The sequence below is a fragment of the Lolium perenne genome, chromosome 6 (genome assembly GCF_019359855.2).
Source record: "Lolium perenne isolate Kyuss_39 chromosome 6, Kyuss_2.0, whole genome shotgun sequence".
In the NCBI taxonomy this organism is placed as follows: Eukaryota; Viridiplantae; Streptophyta; class Magnoliopsida; order Poales; family Poaceae; genus Lolium; species Lolium perenne.
Genome location: NC_067249.2, coordinates 237991322 through 238013776, shown reverse-complemented (window position 1 = coordinate 238013776; position 22455 = coordinate 237991322). Strand labels below are relative to the sequence as shown.

General features: G+C 43.2%; 2 protein-coding genes across 2 annotated transcripts; one reads left to right on the top strand and one right to left on the bottom strand.

Moving 5' to 3' along the window:
- Positions 1–602: 602 nt before the first annotated feature.
- On the bottom strand, positions 603–13292 carry LOC127305746 (isoleucine--tRNA ligase, chloroplastic/mitochondrial). The gene is made up of 22 exons (XM_051336275.2): positions 13137–13292; positions 12903–13065; positions 11734–11888; positions 11548–11649; positions 10865–10934; positions 10609–10721; positions 10318–10386; positions 9870–9977; positions 8525–8669; positions 6697–6928; positions 6338–6624; positions 6098–6234; positions 5535–5682; positions 4935–5066; positions 4505–4633; positions 3504–3631; positions 3266–3430; positions 2761–2886; positions 2255–2328; positions 1872–2121; positions 1163–1342; positions 603–1084 (listed from the first exon to the last, which is right to left on the bottom strand). Exons 1-22 carry the CDS (start codon positions 13158–13160, stop codon positions 836–838), a joined length of 3186 nt encoding a protein of 1061 aa, XP_051192235.1. The 5' UTR covers positions 13161–13292; the 3' UTR covers positions 603–835.
- Positions 13293–16848: 3556 nt separating this feature from the next.
- Positions 16849–21185, top strand: LOC127305747 (serine/threonine-protein kinase RIPK). The gene is made up of 3 exons (XM_051336276.2): positions 16849–17414; positions 17496–17635; positions 20350–21185. The coding sequence occupies exons 1-3, from the start codon at positions 16856–16858 to the stop codon at positions 21013–21015; spliced, it is 1365 nt and encodes a 454-aa protein (XP_051192236.1). The 5' UTR covers positions 16849–16855; the 3' UTR covers positions 21016–21185.
- Positions 21186–22455: the final 1270 nt, after the last annotated feature.

The window sequence follows — 22455 nt, the reverse complement described above, 5'->3', positions numbered from 1 at the left end:
GGCCGTACATTGTGACGCTGGTCTTGTAGCGGCCAGTCTTATAAAATGATAAGTCTGGACGCGCACGGTGGAGTACGCGCACTTGATGGAGTCAACCCATTCTTGATGAACGGCAACTCAGAAGAGCCTTCCGATGCACTGCGAACGAAACGTGCACCCCTGTTTCGAGAACGGATCGGCTGTCTCTACTGGCCACGGCGAGGCCTGGTGGAGAGTGGGCATGTAGCAGCAGGCTTGGCCGCGTCTGGGTCGACAAGCTCTGCGTAGCGCCACCGCGGCTCCAGTGAAGCCGATGAAACAATTTATTTCTTCCAATTCCCAATCCCCCGGTTGAATTACCTGGTCTCCCCAGGGAAGAGATCTGAGGGGCCTCCTTAATTCCCCTTCCTCTTCCCTCCCGAACTCCCATACCCACTAACTAATCAACGGACTAGCAGACCCACACCCCTTAAATTCCCATTCCCTATTAACAACACCCCCCCAACAAAACTCCACCGAATTTCCTGTGGTATCGGCTAATATAGCCACAACGTGAACACTTTCACACCGAAATGACAGAGTTCATGTGCAAAAGTCAAGAGTTTCACAAATAGATGCCAGAGTTTATGTGCAAAAACTGTTTCGCCTGTATAGTTATGTGTTCTTCAATAAGTTACAGGAAGGTCAAAAAGTTCAAGCGTAATGGTGTAGCTTGTTTGTACATGCTAAAAAATTGGGGCTCAAAACAAATATGCCCCTAAAACTCTTTCTCTTCTATTTTGTTCAGTATAACAATCAGAGTTTTCTCCGTGGAACATAAAAAACTCAATGAATACTACTCCAGATGGCCCACTCTTCAAATGACGGCAGCGGCTTCACGAGATGGTTCCGGTTGCAGATCAATGACACTGTGGCACCGAGAGCACAGCGAAGGATGGTCGACGAAAGATCCAACATCCTTGGTGTAAACCCAACACCGCTCACATTTCGCACCATCCGCACGAGTCACTCCAATCCATATCTCCCCAGTGCGCGGGTCACTGAACTTTCCGGTGTAGGATACACCTGACATAGTTTCTTCACTAAGGGATGGGAGAATCTCCACCTGCAGAAAGAAGGAAATGTCAAAACAATAATGCATACAGAAAGAGGGCCTCTCATTTTGAATAGAAAATGGTTCTACCTGAGATGTGATGAATAGGCGATGAAGAGCATCTGCATCATTGGTTGCAGAAGCTAGCTCCTTCAGCTTGGATACCGTATCAGCATTTTCAGCATGGAGATAAACCTTGGCGTCTAAACTAGCCCCAATCAGCTTTCCTGTTCGAGCGGTCTCCAATATCTTGTTCACCTCTGATCTCAACTGGTTAACAAGCAAATGCAAATCTCAGTACGAATTTTCGAAACCAGTCCCAAAGATATGAACTCTAGTGCACCACCAAAATATATTAAGATAATCACCATAATATCAAGAAAGAGCTGCAATGGTCTACCTAGCAATTAATTTAACTTATTCAACAAAGATGTTCCTATTACACATCTACACGTGATAAGTTGTTTCTTCTACTGATCAATTGTGGAATTTGAATGTTCCAACTTGGAGGCAGAGTTCCGTAAAAAGGGGGGGGGGGGGGGGTGGTTGGCCTCTAGGAATAAATTTGTGAAGTTATAAGCTACAACTAGGGATGCAAGTGGTACCACATATCATACACTCCAGTACTCATTAGTGTTAATTTTGTGAATAGAATTCTAATTGCAAGTTTTGCAGGACAAGCAGGCTACCACCTGCCTCTTGGCTCTTGCATCCCTACCTGCAGCTCATATACCATGGCAAAAAAACAACTATTGCTACATGAATGAATGCCTTAAAGTGATGCAGAAGTGTTGTGTACCTCCAGGATAACACTCAGAAAATCAACATCATCCTTTTCAACTGAACGCCATTCTTCATTTTTATCTGGCCATTTTAGATCAAAAACAAACTTGGCAACAGATCCATCTTCCAAGGTGTGTTCAAAGGGTAAGTTCTGCCAGACATCTTCAGCTAAGTGTGGCATAATCGGGGCAATGGCCCTAACAAGATAGAGTAGATGTGCAGCAAGCACTGTCTGACAGCTTTTCCTTGTGTAGCTAACTCTGCCACTGATAAGATGAAAAGTGGTACTATATCATGAACACTGTGATGTTGCATTAACAAACGACACCAGCTAGATTAACTAAAACAAACTATAAACTAACTTGCAAAATGGAAACAAACATTAGATGAATGTCATACCCAACATAAAGTCGGTCTTTTGCAACATCGAAGTAGAAATTGGACAAACCAACAATTGCAAATCTTTGAAGGGTCTGAAACAGAAAGAAACAGATATCAACAATCTAAGCACTGGAAAATATCTAAAGTGGACCATTTTGAGCATATGACGCCACATAATATAACCATTATGTATGCATGTGATCTAAAATTCTGACAAATAAATCAACCAAGCTCCAGAATGGGAATGCAGGAGTAACTGAACAAGATCATTACACTTCCAGGAAAAAACTCCGTTAGTTATTACTTTAAGCATCCAACTCTAATTAACTGCTAATCCCTCAACCAAATTCTCCAAGCATGCTTTGTGTGTTGTCGGAAATATGACCTGAATACACCAAACTAGATTTCTAACCACAGTTCAGACACACACATGAACACATGCAGTGGGGAAAAAAGGGAGGAACAGGAAACAGAGCAAAGAAAACCATGCAAAACTACTGCAACTAAGCAAAAATGTTACCCACCTGGTATATTTTATAGAATTGGTAATTATCATAATTATCCTTCATGGAGGCCACAACATTTTCCAATTGGAAAAGTGCGTACTGGTCAATTTTCGGCAGATCACTGTAGGACACAGAATTCTCTGGCTAATGAGAGGAAGCACATAAGAATATAAGATTAGATAAGTGTGCACTGAAATGAATGTTGCAACAATAAATAAGAAAAATAAAATGGAGAACAGAAATATTAACAGAACTTGGAATTCAACTAGGGGGTCATATATAATATTGCAGCATATCATGCTAAAACAATCCTCAACTCCGAGCATTACATTCCCTTAACAAAGATTAGTTGAAAGTTTTGCAATGGGGAAAGAAGGATAAAATATACAGCCTGAAGAAGTTTAACATGATTAATATGGGTTTTAATTACTAAATTAAAATATGTAACAAAATTTGTTGCTCTCTGGGACATCCCTCTTATCAGAAATAAAACTAAAACATATGCTCGACCAACTGAACTTACTTCCCAATCATGGAGATTTGAAACCAGAAACCGCATTGTGCCTCGTAGTTTTCTATACATGTCAGACATCTGGCGTAAGATCTCCTGACCAATCAGCACATCTCCAGTGTAATCAACACTAGAAACCCATAAACGGAGAACATCTGCTCCATAACCAGGTTCTTCCTGCACAAGGGTGGAGAGATATTTCACTCCTCAAAACTAGAAAGTGGCAGAATTTTCTTTTCTAGGGACATACCTTAGAATTTTTTCCACCAACAATCACTTTCTCTGGGTCCACTACGTTACCAACAGATTTGCTCATTTTGAAACCATTTTTATCCAACACAAAACCATGGGTTATAACACTGGAATATGGAGCCTTTCCTGTTTTTTTAATGGAAAATCAAAAATATATAACCAATAATGTCAGTCATAAAGAATTTCAGATGCCAAAAGGATGGTGGGAAAAGGCACAAGTGTTTTCAGATAACAGAGTTCTCATGAGAAATCAAACAATAAAATATAATAGCATATCGCAAAAAAACATGTTATTTTTGCATAAACATGATAGAATTGTCAGAAAGTAAAAAATAAAAATGCCTTAAAAGGTATCGTGTGGAATGAACAAAGTGTCCACGTGTTGTGGCGTTAGTAGTATAGCAGTTTCCATAATTAGAGTCCAGTTCAATTACTGCATTAGGGAAAATAGGGTAACGTGAGAGTCAAAAGAGTCCTACTTGTGTACTACAGATCTTGGAGTCAGTTTGGTCCACCAGGTTACCTGGCGGCTAGTCCTCCTATAAGAGGATGTGTATCCCGTATGTTTTAGGGCAAGCAATTACAAACACCATATCTTCTATGTGCTCTCCCCGGTCCCTCTGATTTCTCTTGATCCCTATCTCCTGCTATCACATCTAATCGCCGGCAACGGCACCTAGATGCAGAGAACGATCTCGTCCTCCTCTGTCACACCCCTATCACCTTCGAAGCTCTAAGCGGCCACAACACCACGAATCAAGCTGTGGGCACTTGGCATCACGGAATAACTTCTATCATACAAAAGAAATATATGTTCTTCGAAATGTGTCGTATTATGTAGTTTGTGATTACTCCACGCGTGATTGGGTACAGAAAAATCAAGTACTCAGAACACATGGAACAAATTTTGTTTTTCTAGGAAAAGTAAAATAGCAAACAAAAGGTGCTTCTAGAGATATTACACCCAAGAGAACTGTAACGAGTATTACTTATAATTACCTGTAGAAGCAATGCTGGTTAACAATGAACTCTGAAACCATCCACGATGTTGGTCTGAACCTTCAAGGTATACATCTGCAGGGAAATTAAGGCCATCTCTTTTTGCTGAAACAGCAGCCCACGAGGAGCCTGAATCAAGAGAAGATGCAGATGTAAAAAAAAGTCAAAGTCACCAGATTAGATGAGAGAACTATAGAATAAAAATGTTCCAAACAAAGCTCAATCTTAGTACTGAACATTATTACAATATGCATGCATTGAGAGGTAAGGACTAGTGTAGCATGTGCGCGCACAGACACACACACACCCACACCCACCCACAAACATACGGATCTATGCAGAACATTGATATGTACGGTGAAAACCATCGCCGATGCAGCTTTCTATAAAAAAAATGTTATAAGCGTAACAGTGAAAGACAGAATCCTACCAGAGTCGAACCAAACATCCATTGTATCAGTTCCCTTGCGATACTCAGATGCTTTGTCACGATATTCATCTGGAAGAAGTTCCTCAGTTGTCATATACCACCAGGCATCACTGCCTTTTTTCGACACTATATCTGCATAACAATGAACCTATATTTATTGGCAGAAATTCATGTGACTCTAAGGAGAAGTAAAGACATTTTTTTCCATAAAAAGAAAAGCGATCGAAAAGGAACTAAATGCCTGAGAAAGACTGGCAAGCATAAGCCATTTTTATATTAATTCATAAAGTTACAGGTACCGATGGTTCGAAGCTTCATGTCATAGATGATCACATAATGAATCATAGAGATGGGTCTGAAAATTTCTAAGCGACTTGCTACGGATGTAGTAACCGTATTTAGATGAAAATACTGTTAAAGATGGCATGTAATTCAGTTCATATGTTGCAGCAGAAAACAAAAATGTAGGAGTATAATCTAAAAAAAATGTTCAGGGACACCTTGAAACAAGACATTTAGGTCACCAATTGCATGAGCATGCTGGTGTTTCAAATACGGAGGGAACCTACGAAGTGCAAGAAATCATAAACATTTGCATACCCTTGATATGTTCAATCGTTTCTTTATTTATTAGAGGCTCTTGTGTGTCTACATGATAAAAGACGGGGATGGGAACTCCCCATGTTCTCTGCCGTGAAATACACCAGTCAGAACGGCCGGAAATCATGTTAACAATCCTGTTTTCACCCTGAGTAAACAACAGGCAAGAAACAAGGTTTACTTGTTAGATAACACGCAATACCAACTCAAGAAAATTAAGAAACGGTATGATTATGTGAATGCATGCTTGCATGTAAAATATTGCTTAAATGGCAACAATATTGTATGGATCCAAATATGGAAAGAAATCAGTTTCCTAAGGAAACAACAATCAAGACAAGTAAGAAATATGCACAGAACTTCAAGTTCTTCTACCAGTGTAGTAGTGCAGATGAAAAATATGCACTGAGAAAGCATGCCAAGCACTGTTGCCAAGCCCTAAGCTTTGTCGGTACTAAGCAGATTAACAGCTCAAACAGAGAGGTTCAGTGAGACAATAAACCAAAGGAAAATAAATAGTTTCTGATTTCTAATAAAAGTCCAGAAATAAAGCAGCTAAATACCTGAGAAGGAACCCAAGTTACACGTTTGATTGCATCCAGTGCAGCATCACGAAAACCATCCACGGAAGCAAACCACTGTTCGGTTGCTCGAAATATAGTTGGTTCTTTCGATCTCCAATCATAAGGGTACTTGTGTTCTGACATCCAAAGACCACAATGGGTAGACAAACTTCTAAGTGTTCTTGATATTCACATAGATTTTATACCAAAAACTGTGTATGTTATTGCTAAGTTACTCACTGTATGGCTCTTCTAAAATAAGTGAAACGTTTTCGTCCAGATACTTCACAACCGCAGCATTACCAGCTCCCAGGACAGATAAACCATTGAATTGTCCAGCTTCCTCAGTGAAGTTCCCCTCATCATCCACCGGAGAAACGATAGGAAGCCCATATTTCAAACCTGTTATGTAGTCTTCCTGGCCATGTCCAGGGGCAGTGTGAACAAGGCCAGTTCCAGATTCAGTTGTTATGTAATCTCCTCCAATAACAACGGAACATTCGTTGCCATTCACAGGATGGATGTATCTGAAAGCATCAAATATAGCATGAAATAAACTAAAGACAACCATACTGAAATTATAAAGGCAAAATAGATACCTGCAGTGTTCCAAGACTGAACCAGGAAATGATTTCCGGATTGCGAGCTTCACACCCCACTTGGACTCTAGAACTGAGACGAGATCAGAAGCCACAATAATAAATGGCTTCTCGTTCCCAGAGCTCAAAATACTCCCAAGTTTACGTTGTTTTCCTCCAGATGCTGACTCACTTTCCAGTACAGACTGAACCTCAATTACTGCATAACTAAGCTCAGGATTCACAGCAACAGCTGATACACGAATAGGTTTTCAAGCAAGTTAGTACAAATCTGAAAGTTAAGGAAGGTTTCAAGCAAATTTGTGCAACAACCACAGAAGGATAAGAGAGAAAACACTGCGATATAGTCATATTCCACAGTAGCTGCGAAATTTAATTTTCCATTGCTCCATCATATACCAATGCTTAAAAATATTGTCATGCCAACTATAAATGGGTACTTTTTATCGAAAGCAGTCAATGTGTTGTACTTTGTGTTTAAGCTATGTTATTTAGGCCCAGTTCTTTTGAAGCTTCTCAACAGCTTAGGGGTGAAAATAAGCTCAAGCTAAAAAGAACTCGATTTTAAGCCGTTTTCCGTGGCAGCCGGCTTATCCGATTTCTTCACGATTGGGGGAAGCTGGGGTACCCCAGCTTTGGGCAGCTTCCCGAGCTCTGTCCGAAACGGTATATGTGTATGCCCCTTTTTCCCTCCCTATTTACATGTAAGTGCCACTGCGTGCAAATGCTTTTACCGAATCGTTTTCTCCTCTGGTTTAAGCAAGCGTCCAGCTTTCATCCTGGTTCTAATCCCGATCTAGGGTTCCTCGTCCTCCTGCTAATACACCTCCGCCGCCGCCCCTAAGGTCAACTCCGGCCGCCGCCGCCACCTGCCACCCGACGCCGCCAAAATCATCCCCGCCTAACCCCGGTTCTATTCCATGGCGGAGGGGTAGCCCGTGGCGGCGCGGCCTGCCCCTAGCTCGTCCTCTCGGTTCGAGCTGAGCTGAGCTTGCCGGCCGGGGCTCGATCTGCTGTAGCCGTTCACCAGCGCTCCCGTATCCTGACCTGCATCTCCCGCCTCTCATGCTGCGACGAGGCAAGCTGCCTATCTCCGATTCTATCCAAGCAAGCATTGATGAGATCAGTAGAAAATTAAGTACGGGTTGATCCTGGGACTTGCAGGGAACGAGACGCAACTAGACTCCACACACTTTTAGCTTTCAGCTAACAACAATCTCCTCTAATACTATATACTGTAATAGGAGACCACATTATTTGTGCCTTTCGCTGGAAAATACATTATACAAAATTACATTGTGACCATATATGCAAAATTAAACAGTACAAAAGAACTCTAAAACAGGTTGTGAGCATAGAAATTCATTTCAAGGGTATTATAGACTTTTCATCATACAACTCAGACAATAAGCTATGACTGTGGAAGCTAAAAAGAACTGGACTGCAGCTTCTCAGAAGCTTATTTTCACAACTGTTTCTCTGGACAGCTCAAGCTGGAGTGGCTTATGCACAAGCCGCAGCTGAAAAGAACTGGGCCTTACTAGCCTTAATATTCATTTATCCTGATTACTAATTATCAAACAATGTTCCCTGATTCTATGAGCCAGTGGCATTTCATACAGGTTGTATGAGCTAAACAGCAAAATAGTTTGCATTAGTTGATTTCCTTAAAGACATACAGCTTGAAATCAGAAAAATACTCTACTGTCATCCCTCTCCCACCATTCAAAAACTTTGAAACAGTTTAAGGTGGCCTCATGATATCCTAGCTCAAGAGCGACTCACTGGGTGCTTCCATTATATTCAAGCAAACAAGGCATCACCTCACCAGCATTAGCAGGAATTGTCCATGGAGTAGTGGTCCATATTGCTAGGCAAATATTGGGAAGAAATTCATCTAGCAATCCAGATTTAGATGGACTTGTAATCTTGAATGCTGCATATATGCTTTTGGAAACATGATTTTCCGAATACTGGAAAGGATAAAAGGAGCATACGTAAGGAAAAAAATCAACATAGAAATCAATAACACGGTAATAATATAGAGAGCTGAATGCCCAAAAGTTCCATGGAAACTTAAAATACAAACAAAAAATTCTAGGATTCTCAGATTATTCACAAATAGGTCTACCATAGTGACAATATAAGCTAAACTTGCAGCACAGTAGCCACTAACTCATAAGTTTACTGGAAGACTACCCATTATGTCATAAGTTGTGCAAACCAAACTATGGTTAGCTACATAGAAATCAATAACACGGGAATAATATAAAGGGCTGAATGCCCAAAAGTTCCATGAAAACTTAAAATACAAACAAAAATTTCTAGGATTCTCAGAGTATCCACAAATAGGTCTACCATGGTGACCATATAAATTAAACTTGCAGCACAGTAGCCACTAACACATAGGTTTACTGGAAGACTACCCGTTATGTACTAAGTTGTGCAAACCAACACTAAGTTGTGCAAACCAAACTATGGTTAGCTAGTAACATAGTCATTAATATCAACATGAAATGACATCTGGACGATAATTTACAGGAGTTCACATGCAGCACTGTAGGGATATAATTAAATGGATATAATCTAGGAAACAACAACAAGCAAATTCACAAAGAGAAAACAAAACAAATCAAAAATCAGAATTTAAGTTCACTTTGGAAAAAAAATCAGAATTAGCAATTGTTTATCTGCATATTCAACAATCCGCACTGTCAATTATTTATTTACATATTCAACACTGGCCGGAAGTGGTATTTTGGCTGGTATATGAACCTATTATGAAAAATGCCTAACAAATACATTTCAAAATGCCAAAAAAAATTATGCGTGTACATCCAGGCATCTTATATTCGCACACAAAAGTTTCAGGGGGAAGGAACATTTTTTGTGGCCTGTGTAAAAATGACAAACAAATGTCTCGTGAATTGTCTTTTTACACAAGCCACAAAAATGTTCTTTTTCTACGAAACTTTGTGTAAGGATATAAAACGTGTGGGTGTATGTCCGATTTTGTTTTGCAGAATCTATTGATATTTCGAATATGATTTTCAAACAATGGGGTCATATACACCTAGGAGCCAAAGTGGATTTCTGACACTGGCCTAACAATTATTGTGCAACAAAACTTCTGATAATAAACCAATAGAATCACGTAGAAAGACTAAGCATACCTCCAACTCAGCTTCTGCTAAAGCTGTACGTGATGATGGACTCCAGTGCACCGGTTTTCGTCCTCTATAGATATATCCTCTCATAACCATTTGACCAAACACTTCTAACTAGCATGTCGAAACAAAAGATCAAAAAGTTTGTTAATGGCATGGTAAAATTTACGCAAGGGCTCCTGATAAGGATGAAAAGACAATATCGTATTAACTATGGTAACATAGATAAAAAAAAAATAGTTACCCCAGCATGTTGTGTTTATGCTGACATGGTGAACACGTAAAAATAACAGAAAAAAATAACTTCTCTAATTTCCGAGCAAGGGTAGAGATGTTGACAATCACGATCAAGTCACATACTTTTAAGTTCTCACTCATGTGAATATATGCAAAGGTGGGATGCGATTCCATTCTTTTGAACATAAAGAGTAGAAGCAGGTGTCAGAGTGAAAACCTGAGCAGCTTCATATTCTGGCGACAGAGTTAGGTAAGGGTTGTCCCAATCTGCCCATATACCGATTCGCTGCAAGCACAGTGTCATTGGTTAATATACAAGTAAGGAAGTAAAAGCTAAAAGTTTCGAAGGCTTCCATATCCAGAAGAACATGTGACAGGCATTAAATGACTCTGCCTTGTCTTAGAAAACAGCAAACACACCATGAAATACCAGAAAACTAAAATAAGGGCAGCTGACTCGCTAACCAGACCAAGTTGCCACTAAAATGTTAGAAAAACAAGAGATTACCTTGAAAGAGTTCATTTGTGCATTAACGGTCGCTTTAGCAAATTTTGCAGCCTTTTGCCTTAATTTTATAGGTGTTAGAGCACTCAATGTTTCCTTGTCCATTGATTTCAGAACTGCAGTAAATGGTCAACAGTTACTTGGTTTGTGTAACACATGCAGGCTGACATGTTCCAAGCAAACCCACCCATAGCAATCAAATTATCACAACCACAATCAGATAAACATTTGAAGACGACAACTTCAAAGATGAACTTGCCTTTTAATTCTATTGGAAGGCCATGGCAATCCCACCCAGGAATAAATGAAACCTTGTGATTCTGAAGCAGCTGCGTGAAAAAATAAAGATCAAAACACCGAATAAATGGCAAATTATTGATTCATTTGCTCCATGTTTCCATTCATATTTGAACACTGATAAATTTAGGCTATACCACCACCAGAAATGGAAGGGGTAGCGCCAAATCAATATGTACATCATTTAACATTGAAGAAATGAGTTGAAAACATTTCAACAGACAAGTGTTGCCAGAACAACATAATAAGATCTTATAAAAACCATCATCATGCCGTACACAACATACTACAATTAGGTAGCCAGCATATCATAAGATTGTATACAAGAAACTTTTTCATCATCTAGAATCTCATATCTCATGCACAACTGATTGCTATTAGTCTTGGTTGAATATGAGCCAGCCTATTTAGCATCAACAACTGCATTTACATAAGTTCAGCCATTTTAACTGTCAACAGCAAGCTGAATATGCACACTCTACATTTGAAGATAATGGCACATGCATCAAACACAGGGGGTAGCTCAGGAATTGCACTGGGACAAAATTAGAAGCCATGCCAATTGCTTTGCCAGAAAGAGATATATTAACGGTTTGCAAATAAACATGTACCTATAGCCAGATGAAATTTATGGGTAGCTGATACCTTGTAGCGATTTATAATATCCTTGAGGACTTTATTCAGCGCATGGCCCATATGAAGATCACCATTAGCGTATGGCGGACCATCGTGAAGAGTAAACGTAGCCTAAGCAAACAACCAAGAAAACCAACAAGGTCAGATGAATAGTTCCGCTTCTATTTATAGCTTTGCTTGAAGATATATGCTCACCCCAGTATTCCTTTCGGACACCCTCTTCAGCACCTGGTTCTCCTCCCACAGCTTCTGGAGCTCCGGCTCACGCGTAACAGAGTTTGCTCTCAAGCTGAAAGCCGTCTTTGGGAGATCCACCGTGTGCTTGTATTTCCCATCTTCTTTTTTCGCACCTAGCAAGAACAAACAAGCTATAAATTTTAAGTACCTCTGTGTTCTAACACCGGCAAGCAGGACCAATCGCTAGACTGAGACTCAGCAAGTCAAATATCAACTAACTGCTTAATTCAACTTTCAAACGTTCCAGATCAAACTAGTCATATCATCAAGAGCTTTTCACTTTGAAAGAGGGCAGATCGGACTACGTGTACCATTAAGCATCAGTAGCTTGGTCAAAAGACCTGATAGTAACGAGATGTCTCATTGCGTTTGACTCAATGGAAGTTACTTATGTCCCCATTACTTGATTCAGTTATATTGAGTTTTCTCTAACTTCTAAGAATAGCAGAAATATTCTTTACCATCCATGGAATTCCCAAATTCTGGGTATGCATAGCATATAATCCCAATAGGTTTGCATCATCACGTGCATAAGCACCATGATGTGAGCATTGTTCCACTATCCAATATCTAAAATAAGCTCCTTGTTATTCATAAAATGAAAATCAAGCTTGCGTTGTTACCACCAACACCTGATGCAGAAAGCTACAATGATGGAAGTCTAACACAGACCAAAGAGAAAACATGGGGAGAAACTGTGGTGAAGACCTAGAGCCCTAATAGACAGAGTAAATAAAAAGTATATAGATGATGGCCTGACCCAGCATGTGTCATGAATACGAATAAGAACCACTTATGTGAATCAGAGAAGTATGCCAGTCACGAAGGTTTGAAGCTACTCTAGCATCTACTAAAGGTAAAACCAACCGGAACAAGCTCAAGTTACACACATTCAGCAACTGAACACAGGATCTGTTGGTAAATTTTCTTCCAACCCCTCTACACTTGACCGAAATCTCAAGAAAGCTGCACCCAGTTCGCCTAATCCTATAGCTGCCGCGTCCCTAGCACTGCATTGCAACACCGAACATACAGACGGCCATGGATTCCTCAACCAAAACCCCTCCTCCCTGAACCCCCGATAACGCGTGCACCAACAGAACAACCGCGAGGGACGGACGGCTCACCCTGCGCGGCCTTCTTCGCGGCCATGACGGGGCCCCGGGACCGGCGCCTGGAAGCCGAGGACGCGGCGAAGGGGTCGGTGGGCTCGGTGCAGAACGGCCGCCGCGGCCCCGCCGCCGCCGCCAGCCTGCGCAGCGGGAAGCGGCACCTCTGCGTCGAGAAGACCTGCGGAGGGGGCTCGTGAGGGCTAGAAGGTTCGGGAACCGAGGGGGGAGGAGGAGGCGGCGGAGGCTTACGCGGCAGCAGGAGGCGGCGTCCATCCTCTGGTTTTGTAGGGCCCGCGCACCACCGCAGCCGGCCGTCGGCGAGGTGGGTCTCAGCGGCGCGGCGGCAATGGCATCGGGGGATAAGGAAGCCTGAGCCGGAGAAGAGAGGTGTGGAGGTGGATGGCTCCTTCGGGGAGACGCCGTTCTTGGGCCACTTTTTCGATCAGAGGGAGGGAGTCACTGGGCTGGGCCGCGTACTGGGGAGCCCAAGGCCTTACAGCATCACTATCACTCAAACTGGTCAAACCCATAAATTACCTGGTTTTCTGAGAGTTGAGCCGAAAGTTGGCGTGGAACAAAACCCTCAAACCCGTAAATCCCCCAAAAAAAATTGAAGGCACAGCTCTCATTTTCCATCTCAACCTACACAAATACAGGTTCAGAGGCAAAAACACAGGCGCTTCATTCTGGTCAACGACGCATCACGGGAGGGAAAAATCCCTTAACCGCTCGAGCCCTCCTCCTTCCCTGCATCGCCGCAGGCCCTCGTCTGCCCCGCCGCAGACCATGGAGGACCCGCCGGCCCCCGCCCCGCCACCGAATCCTGTGCCCGACCGCGCCTCGAGCGCCCCCGCGCAACCGCCTCCCGCCCCGGCCCCAAGCGTCGCCGTGGTGGCCGGTATGGTGGCCTCCACGCACGTTGGCGTGAAGAGGAGGCGGGCGCACGTCCTCTTCATGTAAACCATGTTTCCCGTATTAGTTTGTGGAATGTTTCTTCTCTTTATTCGAATTTCTATGCTTTTATTTGAGATTTTAACTCAAATCATCTATTGAAAGCGTCGGTTTGGAGGCGCCGGTGTGGGAACAGCATCCCCAAAATCTCAAATAGAGGATGATGTGTCAGCGTGTCCCATACGGCAGTGCCGGCGCCTCTGCCGACGACTATTTGAGGCACGTCGGTGAAGATACTCTTATATCTAAAAAAAAAATATGACACGTGTTTCGAAACGGAAGGAATACGAGTGCTTTGCATAGGAGGAGAAATTGATCAGAGAGCAAAGCACACGGTGGATGGTCGTGTTGTCAAGGTCGGGCCTGCGCCAACGCAAGGCACTATAGCAAAGCCTGCAGTATACGCATGCAACATCGATCACTCACGATCTGTAAGCGGAATTTATGGCTAGGACGCCATAAATTTGAAGCCAGTCTACGATCGCCGTGATTAGACGACGACGGACTAAGAACACAAACTGCACCATGCATGTACACGGCAGGGTATCTGGGTATGTGAAATCGAGCACGTACCTTTCTTTTCTTCACTTCGATCTTTGGGTTTCTCCATGGCTATGGGAGAAGCGTTGTTGGTCAGAGAGGGGATAGGAGACAAAGGAGGTGGAGAGCTTCGACCGTACGAACAGAGCACCTGATTTCCTTGTTCTTTTATATCTTTCTTTGCTATATAAACTTGACGACTACGTTTTCTCTTCTGTTCATACAGCCGGGCCATTATTTCCTCCATGAAGCTTGGCTTCCACGTTCTTGTTTTTTTTTTCGTTTATATATTTATTTGTCATCCTAGTGTTTCTTTTTTTTATTTTCTTTCATCATGGTTGATAGGTTTTCTCGTCCCGTTCTTCCTAATGCTTTTTTTTTAGATTCACGGAGAGACACCTTCATCGTACCCAGTGTTTAGATTCACGGGAACACTGGGTTAGAGTTGCTCTTACAACCACCATTCTTTAGCAGAAACTGCAAACAACTTTCCACCTTAAAAGCTTCAAAAGCCAGCCAACCTAAAATAAAGATCTACACTAGACACTACTACTACTTCAAACGTTGCTTTTTGCAAGATTGGGAAACCCGGTAGCTATTCCGAAACCACATGGATTACAAGAACCAACCTCCGTACCTGTTTAATATCAATCCAAGTTACACTATTAAAAACTATTCTATTTCTACAATTCCAGATTTCCCAAAGAAAAAATGAAATTAAATTGTAAGAAACGTTTATTGCAAAGTCACCTAGTAGCAACATCTTCAAACTTGTTAACTTGGATTTTAAAAATTCTATCCATCAGCTCCCACACACTCCTAGCTACTACACACTAAAAAAAAACATATGAAAGACAGATTCAAAATCTCTACAGAAATTATATTCCAGTGGCTTTGGAATCCCTCTCCTCCTAAGGTTATCTCTAGTCATGACCTTATTCTGAAAGAAAAGCCATAAATAGACTTGCACTCTAGGGGGGATTTTGAGATCCCAAACAACAGGTAGGAAAATAGGTGTCACACCCCAAAAATTGAATAAAATATATATAGATTTAAAAGAATAAACACCATTAGTTTCATAGGACCACATAAGCTAATCATCATCCTCAGAAAAAGTAAAAGTGTTGGCAATGACCAAAAGCTCTATGCCACTGGGACATCAGAAAAAGGTTCTACTAAAATTGTATCTAAGAGTTGTCCCATCCCATAACTCAGCTATAGTTTTAGACTGTTGATTGGACACAAAATAAATATCCCAAAACCGAGTGGCTAAATTGGTATTGCCAAACCCATTGTGCTCCCAAAACTTAACACTTCTAACATTTCCAATTTTCCATTTATAACCAAATTTAACATCTTCTGCTGCCCACATATCCCCTTTCCAAAAATTAGAAGGTTGTGTGTCATGGCAGCATAGTATATCAGGATCCCTAGTATTATACTTGTTATCAATTATCTTTTTCCAAAGAATACCTTCCCCTTGAATATACCTTTTAATCTAGGAGCCTAATAGATTTAAATTTAAATCTTGTAAATGAGGTATACCCATGCTACCATACTCATCCCTCATCCACACAAAGAGGGCCAATTTGCTAAATGGATTTTATACCCACTTCATTATTCCACAAACAATTAGCTAACTGGGTATTTTCCAGTTTCAAGACCCATTTAGGGAATTTGGAAAAGGAGAGTAAGTAAATAGGAATTCTAGCTAGCACGGACTTTACTAATTCTCCTTTTGCTGCAGAAGACATCAGTTTACCTCTCCACCCTGTCATTCTACCAAGCAAAGCATCTACCAGAGGTTGCAAGTCCTCTCTTTTCAATTTATCATGATGTAAAGGCACACCTAAATATTTGATTGGAAAGAAACCCAATACACATCCAAAGATATCTACAAAAGGAGTACATCCCTCAGCATCTAAGTTGATTGGAATCAGGTCACTTTTATGCTAGTTAATTCTCATACCAGAAATTTGTTCAAAACAAGTCAACACTCATTTCAAATATTTTTCTACCCAAGTATCATTTTCCAAGAAAAGTAAGGTGTCATCAGCATAGTGCAAACTCACCTTGAAGTGTAGTTTCATATCCCCATTCCAATGAATACGACTTTTTCTTTCAGAAGTCAAGGTAGCATGTATTCATATATATTTGAGGAAGAGTAGGGTACAAGAAAGGATTACAAGGAATCACTATGTTTATATATTGGAGGAAGTCTGGAAGAGTATGGTACAAGAAAGGATTTGCAATAATAAATCAGTATAGAATAGGAAATATTGTGTATATCTTAGCTTATTCAGTTACACACTATTTCTAACACTCCCGCTTTGTTTGAGCGAGTCGCGTTCACCTTTTCTCCAACCAGGCAACGGAAAAGCTCACCACCGTCTCGGGGCATCGTCGTTATGTATACTCTCCAGGCCTCCACGCCTCCGTCATGTCAACCCATCATCCATTCCGTTCCAACCAGCGCGATGAAGGCGCTACCACGTAGGATCAAGGCGTTTCTGTTGGGGTGCTTCGCCCCGCGCGGCGCCGACCCAGCGGCGGTGGGAGACCAGGACGAGACCACCACCACCACGGCCAAAACCCCGTCGAGGAGGACGGAGAAGAGGTCGATGCGGCGGGTGCAGAGCTCCACGGCGCGTCTCCGCACTCTGCCCCTGGACGACCTGTCCCGCACCCTGGCCTCGTCCGGCATGCACGCCTTCACGCTCGCCGAGCTCCGGCTCGCCACCCGCAACTTCTCCCGGAGCAACTTCGTCGGAGAGGGAGGGTTCGGGCCCGTCTACAAGGGGTTCCTCGACGACAGCATCGTTCCCGGGATCGAGCCGCAGCACGTGGCCGTCAAGTACCTGGAGGTCGAGGGGCCGGACGGGCACCGGCAGTGGCTGGCGGAGGTGCTCTACCTCGGCATGCAGCTCAGCCACCCGCACCTCGTCAAGCTCCTCGGGTACTGCTGCCAGGATCGTCATAGGATGCTCGTCTACGAGTTCATGGCCAGGGGCAGCCTAGAGGACCACCTCTTCAAGAGTAACCATTCTTTCATTAATTCGGGTGATCCCATCGATCGAGTACTAGTAATTAATGTCAGATGATTTCTGTTGCGTGCAGATTTGCTGGGGGCGACCTTGCCGTGGGCGACGAGGCTGAAGATCGCGGTGGGAGCGGCCAAGGGGCTGGCCTTCCTGCACGAGGCCAAGACGCCGGTGATCTATCGGGACTTCAAGGCCTCAAACATCCTGCTCGAAGCGGTCAGTAACTTGCTCCCTATACCAACTCTTTTTTATTTTTTGAACAGGCTCCCTAATCCCAACTCCGGTATGTCTCGAAAACAAGGCCAAGTCCCGGACCAAGTCTTCGTAATCCCGGCCAACAAGCCACTACAAATTTAAAACTGCCAAATGCAACACAGAACCGGCAGCCTTTTCAGGTAAAATTGTTGTCTATGCCTCGCGCTGAGTCAGACAAGGATGTCCATGTCATGGTAAGAGATAGGAAACATACACTTGAGGATACAAAATTGGTTGACACCAGGCTATATTAGCACCGACAGCTACAATCTACAACTCTTGGACGCAGACACGCATGTCTAAATCAGCTGTATCATCAACACCTTGCTTGGCCCTCTAGTATTTTACGGCCTCCGTTCGTGCAAATAAGCGCACGTTTAAACTTAATCTGAAGTCAAAAAATTCAAATTTGATGAACTTTATAGACATAAGTATGCAATGCATGTGATATTAAATTATATATTATGAAACTACACTTTAAGATTGATCTATTGATAATTATCTAGTGTGGTAAGTGTTGCTATATTCTTCTAGGGCGTGGGTCAAATTCAACAAAGTTTGACTTAGGATAGAAGCTAAATGGTACACTTATTCGCGGACGGAGAGGTAGTTAACAACTAAAAAACATCAAAAGAAGAAGAACAATTTAGTATCGACGCTTTAGTTAACAACACACGAGAAGAAAATCAAGCTACAACGGGGTGAAAACACCTCCCGTGAAAACCCCTCCCGTGGCGCTCCCCAGGGCGCCTCCAGGGGGCCGATCTCCCTCCTTCCGCCGCCCTCCCTCCGTTTCTCTCCCTCCGCCGCTACCGTCGGCGCTGGCCACGGTGGCGGCGGGCCCCGGCGCCTAAGTGCCCCGGGGGTTGTTGGAGGCGGCGACCGGCGATGGCGGCTGGGGCAGAGTCCTCTGGCTTCGGCGTGCTCTGCGTCTAGGGCGGCGTCCCTGGATGTGCGGTGGTGGCTCCTCCACCATGGCCTCCGACAATGGATGGTGGTGGCGGCAGCTGCTGGATCTTGTGCATGCCCATCATATGCTTAACATGTGCACATGCCGGCACCAGATTTTTTGAACACAAAATATATCTTTTATTTACCTACGCACGGGTGTGTGAGGTCTGGAAGGAGCTACCTCGCTTAAGCGCTAATCACCCCGTTCAATAATTCTTCATGGTTATTGAAACGATTGAATATTATTGAACAAGCTTTGGCGGTCGATTATTCAGGATCTGTTGTATTAGAATATATGCTTTGCAGTCCAAACAAGAAATCTCCGGTTCTGGATCAATTGTGGTTGTAAGAGTCAATTTTTTTTTGACACAAATACAGTAGGGAAAGACTCCCTATTTGCAAGAGTCAATTGCAGGTGGTTGCAGGTATGTATGGTGGCAAAGGGGAGAGATGGTGAAAGGTGCCCATATTTTTTTGATAAACAGAGTACAAACGCAGACGCTCATATACACACGCATACACCCATCCTTATGAACACACACACGCACACCCTACCCCTATGAGCACTTTCGGAAAACTGAGCCGGCGGATTGGATCTTGAAATTGATGAAGTCACCACAAATGTCTCGTTGTTGACGGAAACATCGCCTCCCACTGAATGAATATTTCGCCTTAGTGAGACACACAAATGTCAAACCTAGGTTTAAACTCTGGTGACCTAGGAGTACAACCACCCTCCTAACCATCTAACCTCAGGTTGGTTCTCAAAGGTGCCCGTATTTCATCCCCTACAAGCTCGGCATTTGCCATCAACGCATTGACCGCGATTTCTTGTGTGGTTCAACATAATGCAAAGATAAATTGCATGGTCCAAACAAATCCCTAGTTCATATAGCTGAAATATAGATGCATCATTTTATGTTGATGGCTCTAGCGCTATGGGTGTCGTGTTACATAAGCATCGATGTGAAGCAATTCTGGGGATGGCACGCCCTTTAGAGCACGTTCTGAGGTGTTGAAGCCCTAGCTCTTGCGAGGGGCTTAGGATTTCTTAACTAACTACTCCCTCCGTCCACAAATAAGTGTACGTGCGGGGTTTTCAAGATACATTATGAAGTGAAATACAAAATGCATTGGGAAGATGCATCTCCCCTCTTTAATTAGTTCACCTCCAATGAGCTAAGTGCTTGTAAAAAACAAGGAGAACATATGCTCAATATTATTGGGTTTGATTTCCGTGCGATGAGAGAGAAGCAATTAAAGTGCATTGAGAATATAGAAGTACACTCTTTTGTGGACAAAGTTTAGGGCTAGATGTCCACTTATTTGTGGACAGAGGGAGTAGGTTGTACGCCGGCGATTATGGAATCAGACTTGCTTGAGTTAATCCAGGCCTGCAATTGTGTGTAATTTAAGTTTGGAGAGCTCTTATTCAGCAACCATGGATTCATGGCGGAGTGCTCTGTGAAGGCTCGCATGATGAAGGATGTCCTTTTTCCGCATTGTCTGAAGAATGCAAAATCAAGTAGCGAAGAATGTTTATATCTGGAAAGAGTTTTTAATTTGGGACTATGGCCCTCCCAAATTAATGACTATTTTGAAATATATTGTATGTGTCCCTTTTCTATTCAACAAAGCGCCACTGGTATTTCTTAAAAAAACAGTGTATTGCTGCAACCTAATCTAGTCGTCGATGTGATCTAACTGTATTGTACGTATTGTAGGACTACACAGCGAAGTTGTCGGACTTTGGGCTGGCCAAGGAAGGCCCCATGGTGGGAGAGTCGTGCATCTGGCCGAGCACCATCATGGGCACCAATGGCTACGCGGCGCCAGAGTACATCAGCACGGGCCACCTCTCGGCCAGGAGCGACGTGTACAGCTATGGAGTCGTCCTTCTTGAGATGCTCACTGGCCGCCGCTCCCTAGACCCGCAGCGACGTGAGAGGGAGCAGAACCTCGTGGACTGGGCGCGGCCCTACTTGCGCCGCCCGGACAGGCTGCACCGGATCATGGACCCGAGCCTGGAGGGGAGCTACTCGGAGAAGGCGGCGGAGATATCCGCCATGGTCGCCCACAACTGTCTGCACAGCGTGCCCAGGTCCCGCCCCACAATGCTTGAAGTCGTCGAGGCACTCGAGCCACTCCTGGACATGCGCGCGGACGTCCCTGTGGGGGCGTTCGTCTACACGGTGCCGTTGGAGGTTGTCAACGAAAGGGCGGAGGGTTCCAGGGAGAAAGACGGCGGCCGTGGGGCGACGGTCAAGAAGAAAACGTCCTTGTACGCAGACAACGCGCTACAGAGAGTTGACAGGCGCCGGTACGCGAGCTTGGTGGCGCGGAAGGAGAGTCGTGGGTCGCCGAGACAGACAAGGGACAGAGGAGCGTAGCAATGGCGCCGGGGCATTCGTGTGAGTGAGCGTGTGCTTATTTTTGTGTCCAAGTTGATGAAATTGTAAATAGTGGCGAGCAGGTAGTGTAAATGTGTACTGTGTTCTTTGATTATTTTCTTGTTGATCATATTCTTGATCCCAAGAGTAAAAGATGTTGCTACTGTTTTTTGAGGCAAAGAGTTGTTGTTCTGCATGGTGAGTATTTTTTTGACAAATCGGATCCTTTGACAAGCTTGGGCAGTAGAAGGAGGGAGGATCATCTACTCAGGAACCCACAATCCTGGTAGCTTGCCTAGCTAGTTCATATGCCACCTTTTTCGATTCTCTAGGGCAGTGTATAAAAGTTGCTCTTAGAAATTCCCTCGCGAGTTCCTTGCAATTATCTAGTACCGCGCGCGGCTGCTGGTCCTAAATAATTTCCTTCATGCTGCATTGCTTGGATGACACCTATACTATCAGAGTTGACGATAATACGATTGCATCCCATCTGATTTAGGAGCTACAGTCCATTGTTGGGGCTGCGTCTCAGCAGCCCCTCTTCACTCTCTCTCTCTCTAGACGGAGATAGAAGAAGAAGACAGGAAAAAAAATTCTAGGCCGGCGCACCCCTTCTTCCTCCTCTCCCTCCTCTTTCCGGGCCATTAGTTAGTTGTCTTGTATCTTTTTCGTTGCAGGATATCTTATTTGTGTTATGCACCTTTTCATGCATGCATATTACTTCACCATGCTTGCAGGGGATCCCATCGGCTGGTTCCCACAACCTATCGCACCAAGGCGGATACAAGCTGTGTTACCCCAGCTGGTAGTTCTCATGCACTTCTCCTTCTCTTGTTTGCATAGATTACACCTAGCACTATTTTTAACCATATTCCCCCATAGGTACCAAAAGCTACTCCATTTTGTGCTTATTACCTCAACTTGCCCATTTGTTGCCTTGTGAGAATCATATGTCAATTATGCTTGTCAACTAGTTTTCTACGGTAAACCTTACTATTCTGTGCTTTCGATGTTGTAGGATTTTATCGAAGACTCCCATGTCGATATGGACTTGCATGTGTTGATCATGGAGTCTAGAACCACATGATGAATTTGTACTTATTTGTCGCTTGAGGATCGTAGTGTGGACTTGTAGTTTACGATCGTCTACTCGTTTGTCGGTTGGGGACTTGTGACCATTCTACTTGTTTGTTGGTTGAGGATTGGTGAACTTGTGTCATCTTTGTTGGATATGTCAACTTATACTTCTTTATGTGTGTTATTCGTGATATTTGTAATATCAATGTACTTCTATATGTCGACTGTTGGTATTAGAGTTCAACATTTTTCTATTTGTATATTATATGCATAATTGTGTGTGAAATGCATGAATATTAGAGAAAACAAGGGAAAAGAAGTTATTCTTGCCTCTTTGCCGTGTATCCCAGGAAATGACACATG

Bases quoted from the DNA above. Each gene is read 5' to 3' on its own strand.
- LOC127305746 (XM_051336275.2), bottom strand. From the start codon at position 13,160: ATGGACGCCGCCTCCTGCTGCCGC. The intron at 6,235-6,337 runs GTGAGTAACTTA...TTTGGATGTCAG, and splicing joins TATTTTAGAAGAGCCATACA to AACACAAGTACCCTTATGAT. The intron at 1,085-1,162 runs GTAGAACCATTT...TTCTTTCTGCAG, and splicing joins GCCTATTCATCACATCTCAG to GTGGAGATTCTCCCATCCCT.
- LOC127305747 (XM_051336276.2), top strand. From the start codon at position 16,856: ATGAAGGCGCTACCACGTAGGATCAAGGCGTTTCTGTTGGGGTGCTTC. The intron at 17,415-17,495 runs GTAACCATTCTT...TGTTGCGTGCAG, and splicing joins AGAGGACCACCTCTTCAAGA to ATTTGCTGGGGGCGACCTTG. The intron at 17,636-20,349 runs GTCAGTAACTTG...TACGTATTGTAG, and splicing joins CAAACATCCTGCTCGAAGCG to GACTACACAGCGAAGTTGTC.